This window comes from Alosa sapidissima, chromosome 21 (assembly GCF_018492685.1).
Source record: "Alosa sapidissima isolate fAloSap1 chromosome 21, fAloSap1.pri, whole genome shotgun sequence".
Taxonomy (NCBI): Eukaryota; Metazoa; Chordata; class Actinopteri; order Clupeiformes; family Clupeidae; genus Alosa; species Alosa sapidissima.
In genome coordinates, this window is record NC_055977.1 from 28,181,918 (window position 1) to 28,199,992 (window position 18,075).

The 18,075-nt window shown below is 44.8% G+C and overlaps 2 protein-coding genes across 7 annotated transcripts; both read right to left on the reverse strand.

The window, feature by feature from the left end:
- Positions 1–7,128, reverse strand: kdf1b (keratinocyte differentiation factor 1b). Its single transcript, XM_042077808.1, has 4 exons — positions 6,674–7,128; positions 3,844–4,811; positions 1,985–2,062; positions 1–1,147 (listed from the first exon to the last, which is right to left on the reverse strand). The coding sequence occupies exons 2-4, from the start codon at positions 4,790–4,792 to the stop codon at positions 1,047–1,049; spliced, it is 1,128 nt and encodes a 375-aa protein (XP_041933742.1). The 5' UTR covers positions 4,793–4,811; positions 6,674–7,128; the 3' UTR covers positions 1–1,046.
- A 182-nt stretch (positions 7,129–7,310) lies between these two features.
- LOC121696342 lies at positions 7,311–14,374 on the reverse strand. Of its 6 annotated transcripts, none has more exons than XM_042077803.1 (5): positions 14,251–14,374; positions 13,728–13,783; positions 12,966–13,425; positions 7,527–12,749; positions 7,311–7,435 (listed from the first exon to the last, which is right to left on the reverse strand). In XM_042077803.1, exons 1-4 carry the CDS (start codon positions 14,280–14,282, stop codon positions 7,532–7,534), a joined length of 5,766 nt encoding a protein of 1,921 aa, XP_041933737.1. In that variant the 5' UTR covers positions 14,283–14,374; the 3' UTR covers positions 7,311–7,435; positions 7,527–7,531. The 6 variants fall into 6 exon arrangements, with proteins under 6 accessions (XP_041933737.1, XP_041933740.1, XP_041933738.1 ...); XM_042077806.1 differs by having other exon boundaries at positions 7,527–9,845; positions 12,672–13,425; XM_042077804.1 differs by having other exon boundaries at positions 7,527–11,660; positions 11,877–13,425.
- Between the last annotated feature and the right edge of the window lie 3,701 nt (positions 14,375–18,075).

Consider the following 18,075-nt stretch of genomic DNA (forward strand, 5'->3'; position numbering starts at 1 on the left):
ACATTTTCCTTCAATATTTATTTTCAGAATAAAATTCCAAAGACAGATATTGATGAGGGACTGTGTCTACTTTTTACACCTTCACTACAGACAGAGAATAACAGGGACAGAACCAGGCACCTTCTATATTATACCAAATCCTTACCACAGACAGCAAGGCAACAATACACTTGTTAAAATCATTCAAACTGTGTTTTAACAATAATAATAACAACATTTTTTTTTACATTTCTTCTACTAAATAATAACATGATGTCCTTTAACCCTCCACTTGACAATTCCACTGGGACACAAACCCTTTGTCATGTTCATGGGTGGATGAGCACATGCTTCCTCAGATTCACAGTATATTTACACTATTTAATCCCTGAATTTGACACATCTACAGAGGACACACTAGAGGATCACATGTTCATAGGCACACACACACACACACGCACAAACAGATAATGCCAACATACCTGCATTTCCTATAAGCAAAATAGTATCTATAAAATGACTAAATATACATTTTGATCTGACGAGGGTGAGCCTGCACACTCTAAGTATCTCACTAGTAATGACATGATATTGTATAATACAGATAACCTGGGCCAACCAAAGGCATGACAGGTATGGAGGGATTCAGGTTTCTCTTTCTCTCAAGTTTCTCCCTCAATTTTTCCAATCTAATTTTTATTCTCAATCACCAGACACATCTCACTTCCATTCCTCTCTCTCTCTCACACACACACACAGAAAAAAATTCATATATTCTTTTACACAGTGGACAATGGACGACGCAATGAACCATAATCATCTCAGAAAGGAAAGACGACAACAACAACAACACAACAACAAACCACAAAGGACAAATATAAATTACTATAATTCTTAATATATAAAGAGACAGCTCTTAAAATGTCTTTTTTCCTCTAACTGTCTATGGCTCAAACTATTACTGACCTTAAGTTTTCCTTCAACTAATACCCTTGGAGGAGGCAACATTCCAGAGTTTCCCAGTTTTCCAAATTCAGGGAAACAATCCGGAACATTCTTCCTGGGGTTCATGTGCGAGGATACCTGTGGAGAAGCGGAAGGCCAGAAGAGTCCGAGTCCGTCTCCCGGTAGGCTGGCGAAAACGTCGTTGGCGAGCTGGATGAGTTTGCTGTCAAACACACACACATACACAAACTGTTAAAATTGTCTGCCATCTACTCGATAAGGTAGATTAGGGCTGAAAATGTAGACTCCATTAATGATTTTACTGTATTACAGTGACCAAGTCCAGAGTCAAAAGGAGTTGCAATAGATATGCCCATTTTATATAGTGAGGCTATGTTAAGAGATATCCAAATGCATGTAAAGGAGGTTAGAGCAGCGTTAGTTTTCATGTGCCTTCAAGTATAATTTGTGTCCTTTTCCCCTTATGTTTTATATCCTTTACTACAACTGAAATTATACATGTGTCTGCTTGAGTCCTGTCAAATAGTAGGACAGGCGACTGATCGGCTACAAAATTTCTTATGGAGGGGTAAGCAGCACATTAATATTCATCTGCTACTGATCAGATACCCAATGGACAAGCAGGCATTGTCTTCCTGACAATGACTGACTGTGTCAATGACTCCGTCCTCCGAGTCAAAGGAGAAAACAAATCCGCGACCTCACAGAGAAACCGAAAACTCTGGCATTAGCAAAAATTGAGCCCTCAAATGAAATGAGAAATAGGAAGTGAACGGTTCCCGAAAACCACCGAAGAGGAAACAAATAACCTCAGGTGTGGTTTCTCAATGACCCTGGTATACCAGCTATGACCAGAATACAGAATCAAAACATTAATCAATATTTGTCAACTATTCTTTGTAATAGACCACCTTCATAATCTCAACATAGACTCACAAAACAATGAGCTCTTTCACATGAAAACAGTCTATGATTTGTGTCCTTAGGCAATGACAGCCATCTCAGAGGGGTGAAAAGATATTTAGATTACAATTGTTACCTCGATCGCTGTTATGGCGCATTTGTCTGGCTAGGACATCTGAAGGTGTCTCCTTAGATATTTGGACGTCAAGGTCATCTATGGACATGGAGAACAATATTAGTCATCTGGAAGAATTCAGACACAGTAATTTCAACTAACTTCAGTAGTTAATGATGATGGTGAGGGTCTCATGAACTGGGCATGGACAGTAGATATGTTTCTCTACCTCCAACAACTGTTGACACCAGATTGTTAACAAGTCTTCATTAAGGCTGAGCACAAATCAGTTGGCAATTACTTTTCACACAGAAAATATATATCTTGTGCTACCAACTGACCTATATGAGAACAGCAACTGGCGTTACTGGCGTGTGTTGATTTTGTGGTGATGCCATATTGAATATTATATATAAACAGAAAGCAAGCAAGTCTGATGTGCCTTTTTCTATGTAAAACATCTGCTGTGGGTGATTGGCACATCACCAATATCTTCCAAAGGGCTTTCTTACATTTGTGTTTGCCTATTTTGCCTTTGCCAGTGAAGAGTGACAAGAAGAGATTGGGAGAGAGAGGTGGGGTGGATCGGGAAATGATACGGACACTGCAGCCACTATATTTGTTCTTAAGAAGATCTTGAGAAAAACTTCATGTTTGATTCACGAACATGTTCAGTATTCAGTATTCTATTCTTGCATTCTATTCTCTCTAGTATTGCTCTATTTCACTTTCTGCATTACCTCCATGGCACACGTTCTACTATAACATCCCACTTTCACTTATGCATACTGCACCACTGTGTCAGTTCCCTGCCTCGAATCTGAAATCATCTGAAAACAACAAAAATTCAGTGGCTCTTGTAAATAATTACATTAGGGGCTTAATTTAATTTAATTTAATTTAGTGTCAATCAATAGTGGGTGAAACAAAAAAGATGCATTGTTGGTGATAACTGAACTGTTATCTGTCATGTTTAGTTAGTAAAGTTAACCCTAGTAAATTACATTAATAGTCGTTATTTAAATCCAATATTATTATATATCTGTTGAATTGCTGAAAATGCAACAACCAAGTATATCAGCACTTAAGTGTGCGTAAGAGTGCTCGGTGCATCAGTAAATGCCATATTTTAGGGGGAATGAATTCTTCATAAGAACGGTTGGTGAGTGAGGCCCAATGACAAGACGTGATGAACAACTAGAACCTATTAGATGAATTAATTTGATTCATGTACTATTCCTTTAATTATTGCACAGAGTGCCCCACTATTTTGTCTCTTATCAGTTATAACCTTCATACAACTTGTTTGTGCTCTTGCTCTGGTTCTTCCATACGTAGCCCAGTCTGGCCTTAAGCTAGGATTACCTCATCCATGCAAATTCTACACACATAGAATAAACACAACATTGTGGAATTAGCTCCCTATTCAAAGGCCCGAGCCTCCGCAAGTTTACCTGCCTCTTCCATATAATGTTTAAGAATGATTTTCTGCTGATTAATGTGCTCTCACACAAACACAGAGAAGTGAAGAAGCTAGGACTAAGGTTGAGGCTCAAATCAAACTCATGTATAAAATGTGACTGATGAAACAGTGGAAAAAACACTAGCAGTGGATACTCCACTAGTACTAATTGATTGCTAGCATTAAAGGAGAAATCCTTTATGAGTTTATGAAGACACGCCGGACTTCACCCATAGCACATAGATGTTCATGCTCATAATTGTCTTCAGTGAAGCCCTTCACTGAAGTTCTCTTTTGGCTTAGAGCAAGTGGCCTGATGAGTTAAAACTATTTGGCTCACGCTGTTGTCCATATTAGCTTGTAGAAAAAAAAATAACAGTAGTTAGACATTTATAATTGTGCATCATTTTACACTTACTGTAGTTGCTATCGGTGAGGGAGAAGCTTCCCTTCATGGTTTCGGTGCCGCTGTCGGCGGGCGTCTCCAGGCGACGTACGGGGGGCCTCTTCCTACTCTTGCGTGTGCTCAGGCGGATGATGCCGTGGACGAGTCGACACTCGGCATCCTGCTCCTCCAGGTTGTGCTCGCGCACAATGTCAGAGATGAGGCGGCTGATATCGCTGGTGCGCTTCAGGAAGACCGAGTCGGATGTGCATTTGGCCAGCTCGTCGATCTGGAACTGCGAGTAAAGGTCCAGGAGCTTGCGCGAGATAAGCGAGTCCACGTTGCCGCTGCCGGCGACCCCGTCGTCGCTCCACTCGTCCCCCGGCCCAAACTCGTCCAGGTACACGCTCCCGCTTTTGTGAAGGCCAAAAGGTCGCGGTTGCTCCTGTCGAGGGGCTTTATAGAAAACTGGCTCGTCGTCCAGGTAAATAGGGTCCACTTTCACACCACGGATATAGACGTCCGTGTAACCAGACTCTGATTCGTCCTTCTTGGCAGAGCTGGGAGTGGAACGGGCCACTTTGACCTCCTCCGATTGGCTCTCAGCAGGCGCCAGACACGGGACACGTTGGAACAGTCCGCAGGTCAGCACGTTGCACACAAATATCCGGCACGCAGCCACGGAAGCGCAGGGGCCGCACTCGCACATCCTCGAGGAAGACGACGACTCGGCTGGCACAGGCAGGAAGTCCTGGATCTCGACCTCCTTGCCGTTGGCGTCTCTGGGGTTGGCCTTGTGGGTAGTGCCCCTCCTGGGTACCGACAGAGGCTCCACAGGGTCCACGCAACGCTCCTGGTAGGGCCTGCCCTGGCTGCCTGTGCTACCCTGGGAGAGGCTGCGGTCCAGGCCGAGGCCGTTGCCACCTGGCCCAGACAAGCTCCATCTCTCATGGTTAGGACCTCCAGTGTGGTGACCAGACATGGCTCATGAGGTCCAGGGCCTGGGGAGAAGTCGCAGTATGAGATCATCATTTAATTCAATTGTTATTTACTGTATACTGATCGAAATCGTCTCAGTGCTTTGCAGAACCTAGAGCGTGAATCCTCCTGACCAAGCACTAAGGCGACCCAGTGCAAGAAAAACTCCCTTTTAACAGGAAGGAGCGGAGAGCAGAACTGTGGGGGAGGGGCCTATCAGCCTTGGGCCAGGTGGGGGAATTCACTACTAGACTCAGGCTGTGCAACTTGCAGTATGAGTTGGCACCTATTTTTAGATGACTGAACCACTGGAACTCTTTTATTTTAATGTTGTCACTCCAGACAGGGACAAGGGTCTACTTCAAAATGTGATCCAAATGTAAGTCACACAGATAAGCAATCCATCAACAATGAGTGTCAGCTTAGCACAAATAAGGTTAATATGTGATTCATCTTAAAGAATGCAAGAATTTAGGCTACTGCTTTAGTGATAATTTGCCAGATCCCATCATGCAAAGGCAAATGAAGTAATCCTAGGCAAGTGTTGTCCTTTTCAGTCAGTCACGAGTTCAATCCTTATTCACGAGTTCAAAGCCTACCTTGACCAGAAGTACCACCTGATCAAGGCAATATGTTTCTCGCAGTTACGTGAATGCCACCATCTAGATCTAGGGTAAAGTGTGCTGTAACCAACAGCCTATTTGTTAAAATAATGAACAGGCTTGCACACGGGAATTTATAAATGAAGAAGAGTGAATAAATGCACTTGATTTTCAAACTGATAACAAGTTGTCAATGGTTATTTATGCAAGCTTGTGTAGCCTAAACCAGACATACCTAGGCCTAGCCAAATGTATCCTGGCTGTAGATAAAGCAGGGTATGAATTTCCCAATATTTTGCCAGATTATAGTGGTTTACTGTGGTTTAATATGAATTGAAATACCATTGAAATTGCATTGATCTTTAGTTTGGTTGTAATTTCAACATTGTTTCAATATTTATTTTAATTGAAATACAATTTTAATTGAAATCCTGCTGGTCTATAGTTAATACATCAACATTGTTTCAATATTAACTGAGGGTGCAAACTGATGTTAAACCAACATCGAAATCCGACATTGATTCAATGATTTATGGTTGACAACGCAATGTTGATTCTACATAGTTTCAATGCCCGTCTGCTATCTGGGTTGTTTGTTGTTAAAGTCAAGTAAACATCTGGTTCCAAGTGCAATATAGACCCGACTTTTCAACAATAAGCAGGCAACAAGCAATATAAAGAACCTTAACAGACATATAGACTAGGCCTGTGCTGTATCTGCATGCAAAACACAAGAGAAAAAAAAACATTAGCCTAGATGCGTATTCATGTTTCATGTATGTATTCATGTACACAACAACCACTAGCCCTAACCTTCACCAAAACACTGAAACACAGAGTCATCAAGCGTTGAGGTTATTTTTACAATAGTGTAGCACAAGAACATATCAATATAGAACGATATAGAACGTCATCTTCAAAAAAGGCAAATTCGTTGCTTGTGCAAGACAGCAATGGTGACGTTTGTCTAGGCCTATGAATACGCACCTGTTTACGACCACCTGCCATACGGCAGTGGCAGAATAAGCCTATTCATTTGATTACTTAACATGAATAAATATAACGAAGAATAGGCCTACTCTGAATTACGGAGAGGAAAATGTAGGATCATGTAGTCATTGGATTGCACTGAATTTAAATTCCGAAAACATGTTAAGGAACATAACTAATTTACATAGGCTAACGTTATTGCCTAAATGAAAAATACCCCGAACGATATTAACTAATTACTGTGTTAGTCACTTTCAACGTAGCCTACTACGAATTTAGACCAGGCTACTTACGGCATATGGCATAAAAGGTAGTCCACTCGTTACAACCAAAAAAATAAAAATTATATATATATATTCCGGAAGTCAAAGCAAACTATTCTTCCCCGGCAGTTGTTTGAACAGGAGTTAAGTCTCCAAAGTCAATTGGGCGCCATTTGATTTATCAGAGACATACGCTCCTGCACACGGACACGTACAAGATGAAACTGAAGGTTTCCTTCAAGATAAAAAGCGTAAAACTTGGAGGCGGAAGATCACCTGCGGCGACAGGTAGACCTCAAGGTAAACCTCGGTTTTACCTTGCACTGTTGCACAAAACAATGATGACGTCAGGCAACGGAAGTCTAGGAAATTGGTGAGTCACGGTTTAAGGTTCTAGCTGTAGCCTACCACAATTGTCCCCCCCTTAATATTAGGCAATAAGCTGAATGATCCAAAATGATCCAACAAACACGTTCACTCCACGAACCTTAGCTATTTAAACAGACCTCCTGAAACCTAAACTTCACTGCAATTCGACAAGACAGTAGGTGGCACTGGAATCACGTGCTAAACAAATTAGGCGACAACCCTCTCCAGGCACATTAAATTGAAATAAGATGACTGGCGTCCATTTAAAATAAAAACAAAGTACTGAAGACAGACAAACTCAATTACAAACCATAAGTAACTTTATTAGTCAGAAAGGCATTTGAGACACTTCATGAACATTTAGCAAAACCATAGCGGTCATATTCAGCACATCTTCTGCCATAGGTCCCCACCAGACTAATCCTGAAATTCAAAGAACACTTTTAATGAAGGACAATTATGTTCCTAGACCGTCTTGCAATTACTACAGGTTTTGGTTGAAAGGGCACCTTAGCAGTTTCATTCTCTATATCTCCATGAAGGGTAGGATGGATTAGATGCCTGAGGTTGGGTGGCAGGCCTCAGCTTACCCTCTTCATTTCTTTGGCACGGCACCTCAATGACGCCAATGCCTAGATAACTGGGGATGGTTATTGGGACGGAGTCTTCTCCCTGCTGACAAGCGCCAGTGGAGTAAGCAAGATTTACAAGCTCGTTGCCTCTGTGGCTTTGAGGGACGTAATTTTGAGAATTGGAACTTGTGGATGTCGCTTGGCTCTGCCAGGTTGCTTGGCCTGCTTGTCCGTAAGTCGAGGAGGAGACTTCAGCCTGGGCCCATTGGGCCTGAGGAGACCCAAAGCTGCCGGAGGGCGTCTTAGCAGATGAAGCAGAGGATTTGGGCCTAACCGGCAATTGTTTGGTTACCTCAGGTTTAGCTGAATCGGGTCTGTACTGACCAGAGCTCGTTGAGGGCATTAACTGTTCATTAGCAGGCCTGTACATACTGCCCTTAGACGGAGCTGTAACTGGCTTGTAGCTTACGCCACTTGTTGACCCAACTACAGCTGCAGAGGAAGGCTTAGCAAAACAAGCAGGGGAATTTGGCCCAACCAGCACTTGTTTGACACCCTCATCTTTGCCAAGAGCAAGTTTAGCTGAATCGGGTCTGTACTGACCAGAGCTCGTTGAGGGCATTAACTGTTCATTAGCAGGCCTGTACATACTGCCCTTAGACGGAGCTGTAACTGGCTTGTAGCTTACGTCAGTTGTTGACCCAACTACAGCTGCAGAGGAAGGCTTAGCAGACCAAGCAGGGGAATTTGGCCCAACCAGCAGTTGTTTGACACCCTCATCTTTGCCAAGAGCAGGTTTAGCTGAATCGGGTCTGTACTGACCAGAGCTCGTTGAGGGCATTAACTGTTCATTAGCAGGCCTGTACATACTGCCCTTAGACGGAGCTGTAACTGGCTTGTAGCTTACGCCACTTGTTGACCCAACTTCAGCTGCAGAGGAAGGCTTAGCAGACCAAGCAGGGGAATTTGGCCCAACCAGCACTTGTTTGACATACTCATCTTTGCCAAGAGCAGGTTTAGCTGGATAGGGCCTGTACTGACCAAAGCTCGTTGAGGGTTTTAACTGTTCATTAGCAGGCCTGTACATACTGCCCTTAGACGGAGCTGTAACTGGCTTGTAGCTTACGTCAGTTGTTGACCCAACTACAGCTGCAGAGGAAGGCTTAGCAGACCAAGCAGGGGAATTTGGCCTAACCAGTACTTGTTCGACATCCTCATCTTTGCCAAGAGCAGGTTTAGCTGGATAGGGCCTGTACTGACCAAAGCTCGTTGAGGGTTTTAACTGTTCATTAGCAGGCCTGTACATACTGCCCTCAGACGGAGCTGTAACTGGCTTGTAGCTTACGTCAGTTGTTGACCCAACTACAGCTGCAGAGGAAGGCTTAGCAGACCAAGCAGGGGAATTTGGCCCAACCAGCACTTGTTTGACACCCTCATCTTTGCCAAGAGCAGGTTTAGCTGAATCGGGTCTGTACTGACCAGAGCTCGTTGAGGGCATTAACTGTTCATTAGCAGGCCTGTACATACTGCCCTTAGACAGAGCTGTAACTGGCTTGTAGCTTACGTCAGTTGTTGACCCAACTACAGCTGCAGAGGAAGGCTTAGCAGACCAAGCAGGGGAATTTGGCCCAACCAGTACTTGTTCGACATCTTTGCCAAGAGCAGGTTTAGCTGGATAGGGCCTGTACTGATCAAAGCTCGTTGAGGGTTTTAACTGTTCATTAGCAGGCCTGTACATACTGCCCTCAGACGGAGCTGTAACTGGCTTGTAGCTTACGTCAGTTGTTGACCCAACTACAGCTGCAGAGGAAGGCTTAGCAGACCAAGCAGGGGAATTTGGCCCAACCAGCACTTGTTTGACACCCTCATCTTTGCCAAGAGCAGGTTTAGCTGAATCGGGTCTGTACTGACCAAAGCTCGTTGAGGGTTTTAACTGTTCATTAGCAGGCCTGTACATACTGCCCTCAGACGGAGCTGTAACTGGCTTGTAGCTTACGTCAGTTGTTGACCCAACTACAGCTGCAGAGGAAGGCTTAGCAGACCAAGCAGGGGAATTTGGCCCAACCAGCACTTGTTTGACACCCTCATCTTTGCCAAGAGCAGGTTTAGCTGAATCGGGTCTGTACTGACCAAAGCTCGTTGAGGGTTTTAACTGTTCATTAGCAGGCCTGTACATACTGCCCTCAGACGGAGCTGTAACTGGCTTGTAGCTTACGTCAGTTGTTGACCCAACTACAGCTGCAGAGGAAGGCTTAGCAGACCAAGCAGGGGAATTTGGCCCAACCAGTACTTGTTCGACATCTTTGCCAAGAGCAGGTTTAGCTGGATAGGGCCTGTACTGATCAAAGCTCGTTGAGGGTTTTAACTGTTCATTAGCAGGCCTGTACATACTGCCCTCAGACGGAGCTGTAACTGGCTTGTAGCTTACGTCAGTTGTTGACCCAACTACAGCTGCAGAGGAAGGCTTAGCAGACCAAGCAGGGGAATTTGGCCCAACCAGCACTTGTTTGACACCCTCATCTTTGCCAAGAGCAGGTTTAGCTGAATCGGGTCTGTACTGACCAGAGCTCGTTGAGGGCATTAACTGTTCATTAGCAGGCCTGTACATACTGCCCTTAGACGGAGCTGTAACTGGCTTGTAGCTTACGTCAGTTGTTGACCCAACTACAGCTGCAGAGGAAGGCTTAGCAGACCAAGCAGGGAAATTTGGCCTAACCAGTACTTGTTCGACATCATCTTTGCCAAGAGCAGGTTTAGCTGTATAGGGCCTGTACTGATCAAAGCTCGTTGAGGGTTTTAACTGTTCATTAGCAGGCCTGTACATACTGCCCTCAGACGGAGCTGTAACTGGCTTGTAGCTTACGTCAGTTGTTGACCCAACTACAGCTGCAGAGGAAGGCTTAGCAGACCAAGCAGGGGAATTTGGCCCAACCAGCACTTGTTTGACACCCTCATCTTTGCCAAGAGCAGGTTTAGCTGTATAGGGTCTGTACTGACCAGAGCTCGTTGAGGGCATTAACTGTTCATTAGCAGGCCTGTACATACTGCCCTTAGACGGAGCTGTAACTGGCTTGTAGCTTACGTCAGTTGTTGACCCAACTACAGCTGCAGAGGAAGGCTTAGCAGACCAAGCAGGGAAATTTGGCCTAACCAGTACTTGTTCGACATCATCTTTGCCAAGAGCAGGTTTAGCTGTATAGGGCCTGTACTGATCAAAGCTCGTTGAGGGTTTTAACTGTTCATTAGCAGGCCTGTACATACTGCCCTCAGACGGAGCTGTAACTGGCTTGTAGCTTACGTCAGTTGTTGACCCAACTACAGCTGCAGAAGAAGGCTTAGCAGACCAAGCAGGGGAATTTGGCCCAACCAGCACTTGTTTGACACCCTCATCTTTGCCAAGAGCAGGTTTAGCTGAATCGGGTCTGTACTGACCAGAGCTCGTTGAGGGCATTAACTGTTCATTAGCAGGCCTGTACATACTGCCCTTAGACGGAGCTGTAACTGGCTTGTAGCTTACGTCAGTTGTTGACCCAACTACAGCTGCAGAGGAAGGCTTAGCAGACCAAGCAGGGGAATTTGGCCCAACCAGCACTTGTTTGACACCCTCATCTTTGCCAAGAGCAGGTTTAGCTGTATAGGGTCTGTACTGACCAGAGCTCGTTGAGGGCATTAACTGTTCATTAGCAGGCCTGTACATACTGCCCTTAGACGGAGCTGTAACTGGCTTGTAGCTTACGTCAGTTGTTGACCCAACTACAGCTGCAGAGGAAGGCTTAGCAGACCAAGCAGGGAAATTTGGCCTAACCAGTACTTGTTCGACATCATCTTTGCCAAGAGCAGGTTTAGCTGTATAGGGCCTGTACTGATCAAAGCTCGTTGAGGGTTTTAACTGTTCATTAGCAGGCCTGTACATACTGCCCTCAGACGGAGCTGTAACTGGCTTGTAGCTTACGTCAGTTGTTGACCCAACTACAGCTGCAGAGGAAGGCTTAGCAGACCAAGCAGGGGAATTTGGCCCAACCAGCACTTGTTTGACACCCTCATCTTTGCCAAGAGCAGGTTTAGCTGAATCGGGTCTGTACTGACCAGAGCTCGTTGAGGGCATTAACTGTTCATTAGCAGGCCTGTACATACTGCCCTTAGACGGAGCTGTAACTGGCTTGTAGCTTACGTCAGTTGTTGACCCAACTACAGCTGCAGAGGAAGGCTTAGCAGACCAAGCAGGGAAATTTGGCCTAACCAGTACTTGTTCGACATCATCTTTGCCAAGAGCAGGTTTAGCTGTATAGGGCCTGTACTGACCAGAGCTCGTTGAGGGCATTAACTGTTCATTAGCAGGCCTGTACATACTGCCCTTAGACGGAGCTGTAACTGGCTTGTAGCTTACGTCAGTTGTTGACCCAACTACAGCTGCAGAGGAAGGCTTAGCAGACCAAGCAGGGAAATTTGGCCTAACCAGTACTTGTTCGACATCATCTTTGCCAAGAGCAGGTTTAGCTGTATAGGGCCTGTACTGACCAGAGCTCGTTGAGGGCATTAACTGTTCATTAGCAGGCCTGTACATACTGCCCTTAGACGGAGCTGTAACTGGCTTGTAGCTTACGCCACTTGTTGACCCAACTACAGCTGCAGAGGAAGGCTTAGCAGACCAAGCAGGGGAATTTGGCCTAACCAGCAGTTGTTTGACATCCTCATCTTTGCCAAGAGCAGGTTTAGCTGTATAGGGCCTGTACTGACCAAAGCTCGTTGAGGGTTTTAACTGTTCATTAGCAGGCCTGTACATACTGCCCTTAGACGGAGCTGTAACTGGCTTGTAGCTTACGCCACTTGTTGACCCAACTACAGCTGCAGAGGAAGGCTTAGCAGACCAAGCAGGGGAATTTGGCCTAACCAGCAGTTGTTTGACATCCTCATCTTTGCCAAGAGCAGGTTTAGCTGTATAGGGCCTGTACTGACCAAAGCTCGTTGAGGGTTTTAACTGTTCATTAGCAGGCCTGTACATACTGCCCTTAGACGGAGCTGTAACTGGCTTGTAGCTTACGCCACTTGTTGACCCAACTACAGCTGCAGAGGAAGGCTTAGCAGACCAAGCAGGGGAATTTGGCCTAACCAGCAGTTGTTTGACATCCTCATCTTTGCCAAGAGCAGGTTTAGCTGTATAGGGCCTGTACTGACCAAAGCTCGTTGAGGGTTTTAATTGTTCATTAGCAGGCCTGTACATACTGCCCTTAGACGGAGCTGTAACTGGCTTGTAGCTTACGCCACTTGTTGACCCAACTACAGCTGCAGAGGAAGGCTTAGCAGACCAAGCAGGGGAATTTGGCCTAACCAGTACTTGTTCGACATCATCTTTGCCAAGAGCAGGTTTAGCTGGATAGGGCCTGCACTGACCCGAGTTGACCTCTGCCTTTGACAGCTGATTGGTAGGCCTGTAGCCCACACTGCCCTTAGACTGACCTGCAACTGGCCTGTAGTGTGTATTGCCTGTAGACTGACTTGTAACCGGCCTGTAGTTTGTGCTACTTGTCGACCCATCTACAGCAGTGTTCGCCGAAGGACCATCATTTCTGGAAGAATCCACTGGCCGGACCCCCCAGGAGGATAGAGAGCCTTGGTTAGGGACATTTCCACCATATGAACTCCCCCCGCTTTGCTGGCCTGCTGGGGAAGGGGGGAGAGTACCAGCAGGCTTCATATTCACAGCAGAAGATTTCGTATAACCTCTGCTACATGTAAAACTGTTGGGTCTGCCGAAGAGACCGAGCGAAGGGCCTTTGTACAGTCTCTCTGACTGAGAAGGTGGGGCCTCTTCAGGAAGTCGCAGGCTGTCTCTGTAATAGTCTGAAATGTAAAACAATTAGAGCGTGAATGAAAGCTTGGAAGTAGCAGAAACTAGCAACATTACAGGGACAAAAAGGACACTTGAGGAATGTCTAAAGGCTATTTGTTTTGCCAACTTATTTAATTTCAATACCATCATCCCAGCAAGGCTTTAACAATCACTGCTGTGGAGGTTTCCATGCCCCTTCAACACTATGGTTTGTTTCACACCAAATCCATTTACTGTTGCATTGACCTCATCCTATATCTGTATTAACAAGTCTGTGCTAGTCATTGGGATGTAATATAATAGTTAAGGTTACCAGGGTTGGTCACCAATGAGCAGCATGGAGTAGCCAGAAGGAAACACAGGCCCAACCTGCAAAACACCAGAGACATCAATACATTGCCCTCTCCCTGCAGTTCTGATTTTAGAATCCTACAACAAGGAATTGAAATGCACTATAGTGATGCACATTACTTCTCCCGAAAGCCATTAACTTGTTCTGGACGTAAATAACTTGTAATGCAAATAACTTCCAAGGAAAAGTTAATCTTGAAAAAGGTCTTTTTGGTCACAAAAAATAAATCAGATCTTATTCGGCTCACCCATTTCTCCTAAGGGACCCTTAAGAGAAATAAGTTAGGATAAGAGATTGAGAAGGGAAAAAAAGTACTTTGAGAGCTCAGCTGCAAAGTTACAATCTTGTCTAAGCCCAAACCAATTCAATTTAGAGCTCAAAACACCCTTTCCCTCTCTCCCCCATCACCTTACATCTCCTTAAGAGAAACTGGCTGATGTCTCATTTCAAATTTTACTTTTCTTATGGGCTAACACAAACTTACCACCACCAACAACAACAAGTCCCAGAAACCATGGCTGTTAGACAGCGGACACCACAGCCCTCAGTTAGATCAACTCTAATAACCCAAGACCTTGTAACTTGTCTATCTGCACACAAGATGCACATTTTTATACTGAGCCTACTCAGCTAATAGTCTACTGGTGCTGCTGTGCAAGGCAATTAGATACAACAGCTGAGTCAAATACTTTGTGGCTTAAGCCATTTGGAGTCACACTTGAGTAACAAATCAGGATAATTACTGTGATTGGTTGGTCGCTCTATTGCAAGAAATTTAGAAAACCTTGCTGTGTGAAATCCTGCCCTATTGTTCTTCCTATGCCAAGCCATTGGCAGGCAGGCATGTCTTTCTCCTTGAAATGCATCTGATTAGTTAATTCATTCAGCACTCTATTGGGAAATTAACTTTCAGTCCCATGTCTCTCAAAGCATTACATTTGTGATAACAAAATGTAACGAGTTTGCTTCCTTAACAGATATCTCTTATCACACATTTCATGTATCACAAACATATTACTACTTGGGAGGTAATGTTCATATAAAATTATGTTTGTAAAATTAGAAAGTAGCTACAAAGTGAACTGTGTTTTGTTCATGCTCCAATAGTTCTTGGGCCTTGTTCCCTCGTTAGCTTGATTAATGACACTTCACACACCCTCACTGAAAGGCCGAGCTGTGTAGTTGGTATCCAGCAGCTAGTAAGTGTTGAGCCTGTTACCCTGAGACACACACACATACATAAAGTGGCAAAGCTACTGCCAGCTAATTGTTTGGTTGGAGGCACTGAGATGTGCTCATTTGGATAGGAATGCCAATGAGAGAAGTAAAAATATTGCTGACGGTAGGACGGGTAGGGTTATGTATCCTCTGAGCTGCAGGATTATTACTTCATATTAGGACACGCACGCACGCACGCGCACACACACACACACACACACACACACCACTTCATACTTGCTTGTCCTTGATACACAGTCATTCTTCTGCAGTGTGTGTGTGAGTGTGTTGCCACTGGTCCTGTCTTCCGACGTCAGTGGACTCGCATGGTGGGAGTATCTATCACACTGGCCCACTTTCTCTGCCCTGTCACTTCATCAGGTCCTCATTATATTCCTCACAACCCATGGAGTCCGGTGAGTCATCCAAGATTCTGTCCACATGGCACGTGGCTGTGGCATGTACACAACTACTGGAAGGTCAGTCAGGCTTCTCATGGGTGACTCCCATAATGCACACACAGTCTAAATTTTATTTAGTTCAATTCAATTTAGTCAACTTTTTTATCAACCAACTGAAATGGCAAACTTTACTGTATTTTATTTCCCATTTAAAGCAAACATTAAACATGTACAGGAAGTAGAACAGTAAATGAGTGTAAGACACTCTGGATAAGATTTTTCTGCTAAAGCACAAGAAGCATAATGATGTCATGAATGCAATCTTGTAAGAGGCCATAGTGTGTCAGTTCAGGGCAGGGTTAGAGAGTTCGGAGGGTTAGATGCTGAGATCAGGGAGACAAATGGCCTCAAGAATAAAAAGGCTTTTCTCTTTTGGAGTGCTGACCCATTACTCCGAAGGTGTTAGGTGTCTAGAGGAGGGCTGTTCAAATGAGAGTATGAGCGAGTGAAGGGCCTCAAAGGATGGATTTAGAGAGTCTAATTGCAGAGGGCCATTAGTCCTTGGGATGTCCCAGTGTGGCCAATATGTTTATAATGTTTGTCAGAGAAAGAGACTTCAGTCTATTCATGTCCCCCGAAACAGCCTCTCAAAAAGCACTGACTCATTACAAATATGAGTGAAAAACTGGAACACAAGCTGTCCTCCACCGACATCAGCAAAGTCATGCCTTCCTGACACGCGCCGGGTCGACAGAGGAGACGGATTCCGCACCCTATTCGGACAGGACGAGGACAGCAAGATGAGAGATGCAATACATTTGATCCGAAAACAGAGACAACATTTATCAGCAACTACCCGTGCCCAGAAAGAAGCCCTCACCAATGTGCCACCACTACATACAGTAAGAGCTCATCAGATGAAACATGTCTGAATCTGCCCAGGGACATGGCAATCAAACACTCACTGTGTGCACTGCACTTGTGCGCTCATATTAGTTATTGCACAGTTTGTGAATTGGAACAGTCACTCACTAACAATGCCTTGGAGAAGAGCCAGCCTGCAGATTTTGATTTGGAGACAGTAGCGGTAATTTTGTTCATATTTACATTAAATCTGATTGTTGTGTGTCATACGATGTCACACACACCTAACAGGGAGGCTACATGGGGCGCGTAGCGTTAAAACAAATTTAGACGACTGGTCTATTTCTTTCAGACGTACACGCCATTATCACGTCTGGTGCAGCCAGTTCAATCGATCATAGTGGTTGCAGCAGACGCAATGCGAACGTGCCTGGTGTAGCCCCACTGTAACACACCAAACATGCACTTTCCTCTCTTCCCTCCTCTACCACTTTCTCTGACTATATAGTACTTTTAACTTCTGCACTTTCACCCTCTAGTAATAGTACTAATTGATCTAGTATTAATTCTTACATAAGGTCTCCTCGGCATTGTAGCTTGAATGTCTCTTTGGATTGGATTTGAATAATGTACATGTCATATACAGGATGTTATGAGAGGCCCTAGAATATCCTCTACTAAATCAGAGCTGAATATTTAAGATATGTATTTCATGTACAGTAAATGAGATTTAAAATGAATAAAGGTTTTCAAGAATATCATGTACATACTTGGAATTTCTTTTACATCTTGCTAATACATAATACAAAAGAAATCAATTAGGTCACTCAATTGAATTGCATATAATATGCTGTTGCTTTCACTGTCTGAGGTGGAGTACTTAAGAGAGGAGCCGGCTGCAATGTGATAGTTGATGTATGGTGCTTGTCTCAAGGAGACGTCCGCAGGAAATCAGAACTGGGGCGAACAGACTGCGACCCAGACAACGGTGGGCAGATGGCGTTTCCCCTCTGGAAGAATCTGCCCTTTGACCCCCAGAACGCTTCCCTTCTCCCAGCCAATCGGATGCGTCAGGGCTCAGCTTGGTGCTGGGCGCTCCCCCCTGCTAGAGCATCTGGTCGCTCCTCCTGGCCGACAGAGAAAATCATAAAAATGAGTAATAATGAGCTGAGGTCGCCTCCCCGTGCAGGAACAAGAGGTCGGCCTACCTGGGGAGAGAGAAAGACACGCCCCGTCAGGAGCCATCGTTTACTGTTTACTGATGTCGTGCTTGATATTTCTTCCCCCGCCTCACACTCCGCTCTCTCCCCGTGTGCTATGAAGTACTCCAAAGTCAGACCGAGTAGCCGCCAGGAGTGACTAACATTGCCATGTGCCACAACAATAGATAATGAATTAAAAGGTTGATTCACACGTCTCTGGGCCATTAGAGTTCTCCCCTTGCTCATTTACTGGACATCCTTTATGGGAGTTAAATGGGAAATCAATAGCCGAGAGTTTAGCTACACACACACACACACACACACACACAGCCCCTTAGGCTACAGCAGTCGGATGTTTGATTTTGGCAACATTTGCAACAGTGTCCATGGGCCGTGGCTTGTCAGATTATAGGTGAAATGATAAAGTGATGGAGGAGGAGACATTGTCCTCAGCACTGCTAGAAAGAGGAAATAGGTCAGAGGGCCTGAAGTGTCCCCGTGCACTGCCCTGGCGGTATACAGACATGAATTACACTACGTTACAGAGGGGGTGCAATTCATTCAAGCCTTGGGAGCTGACCAAATCGATTCATAAGCTGATTGTGTTTCAGGTCCTCAGAGCCA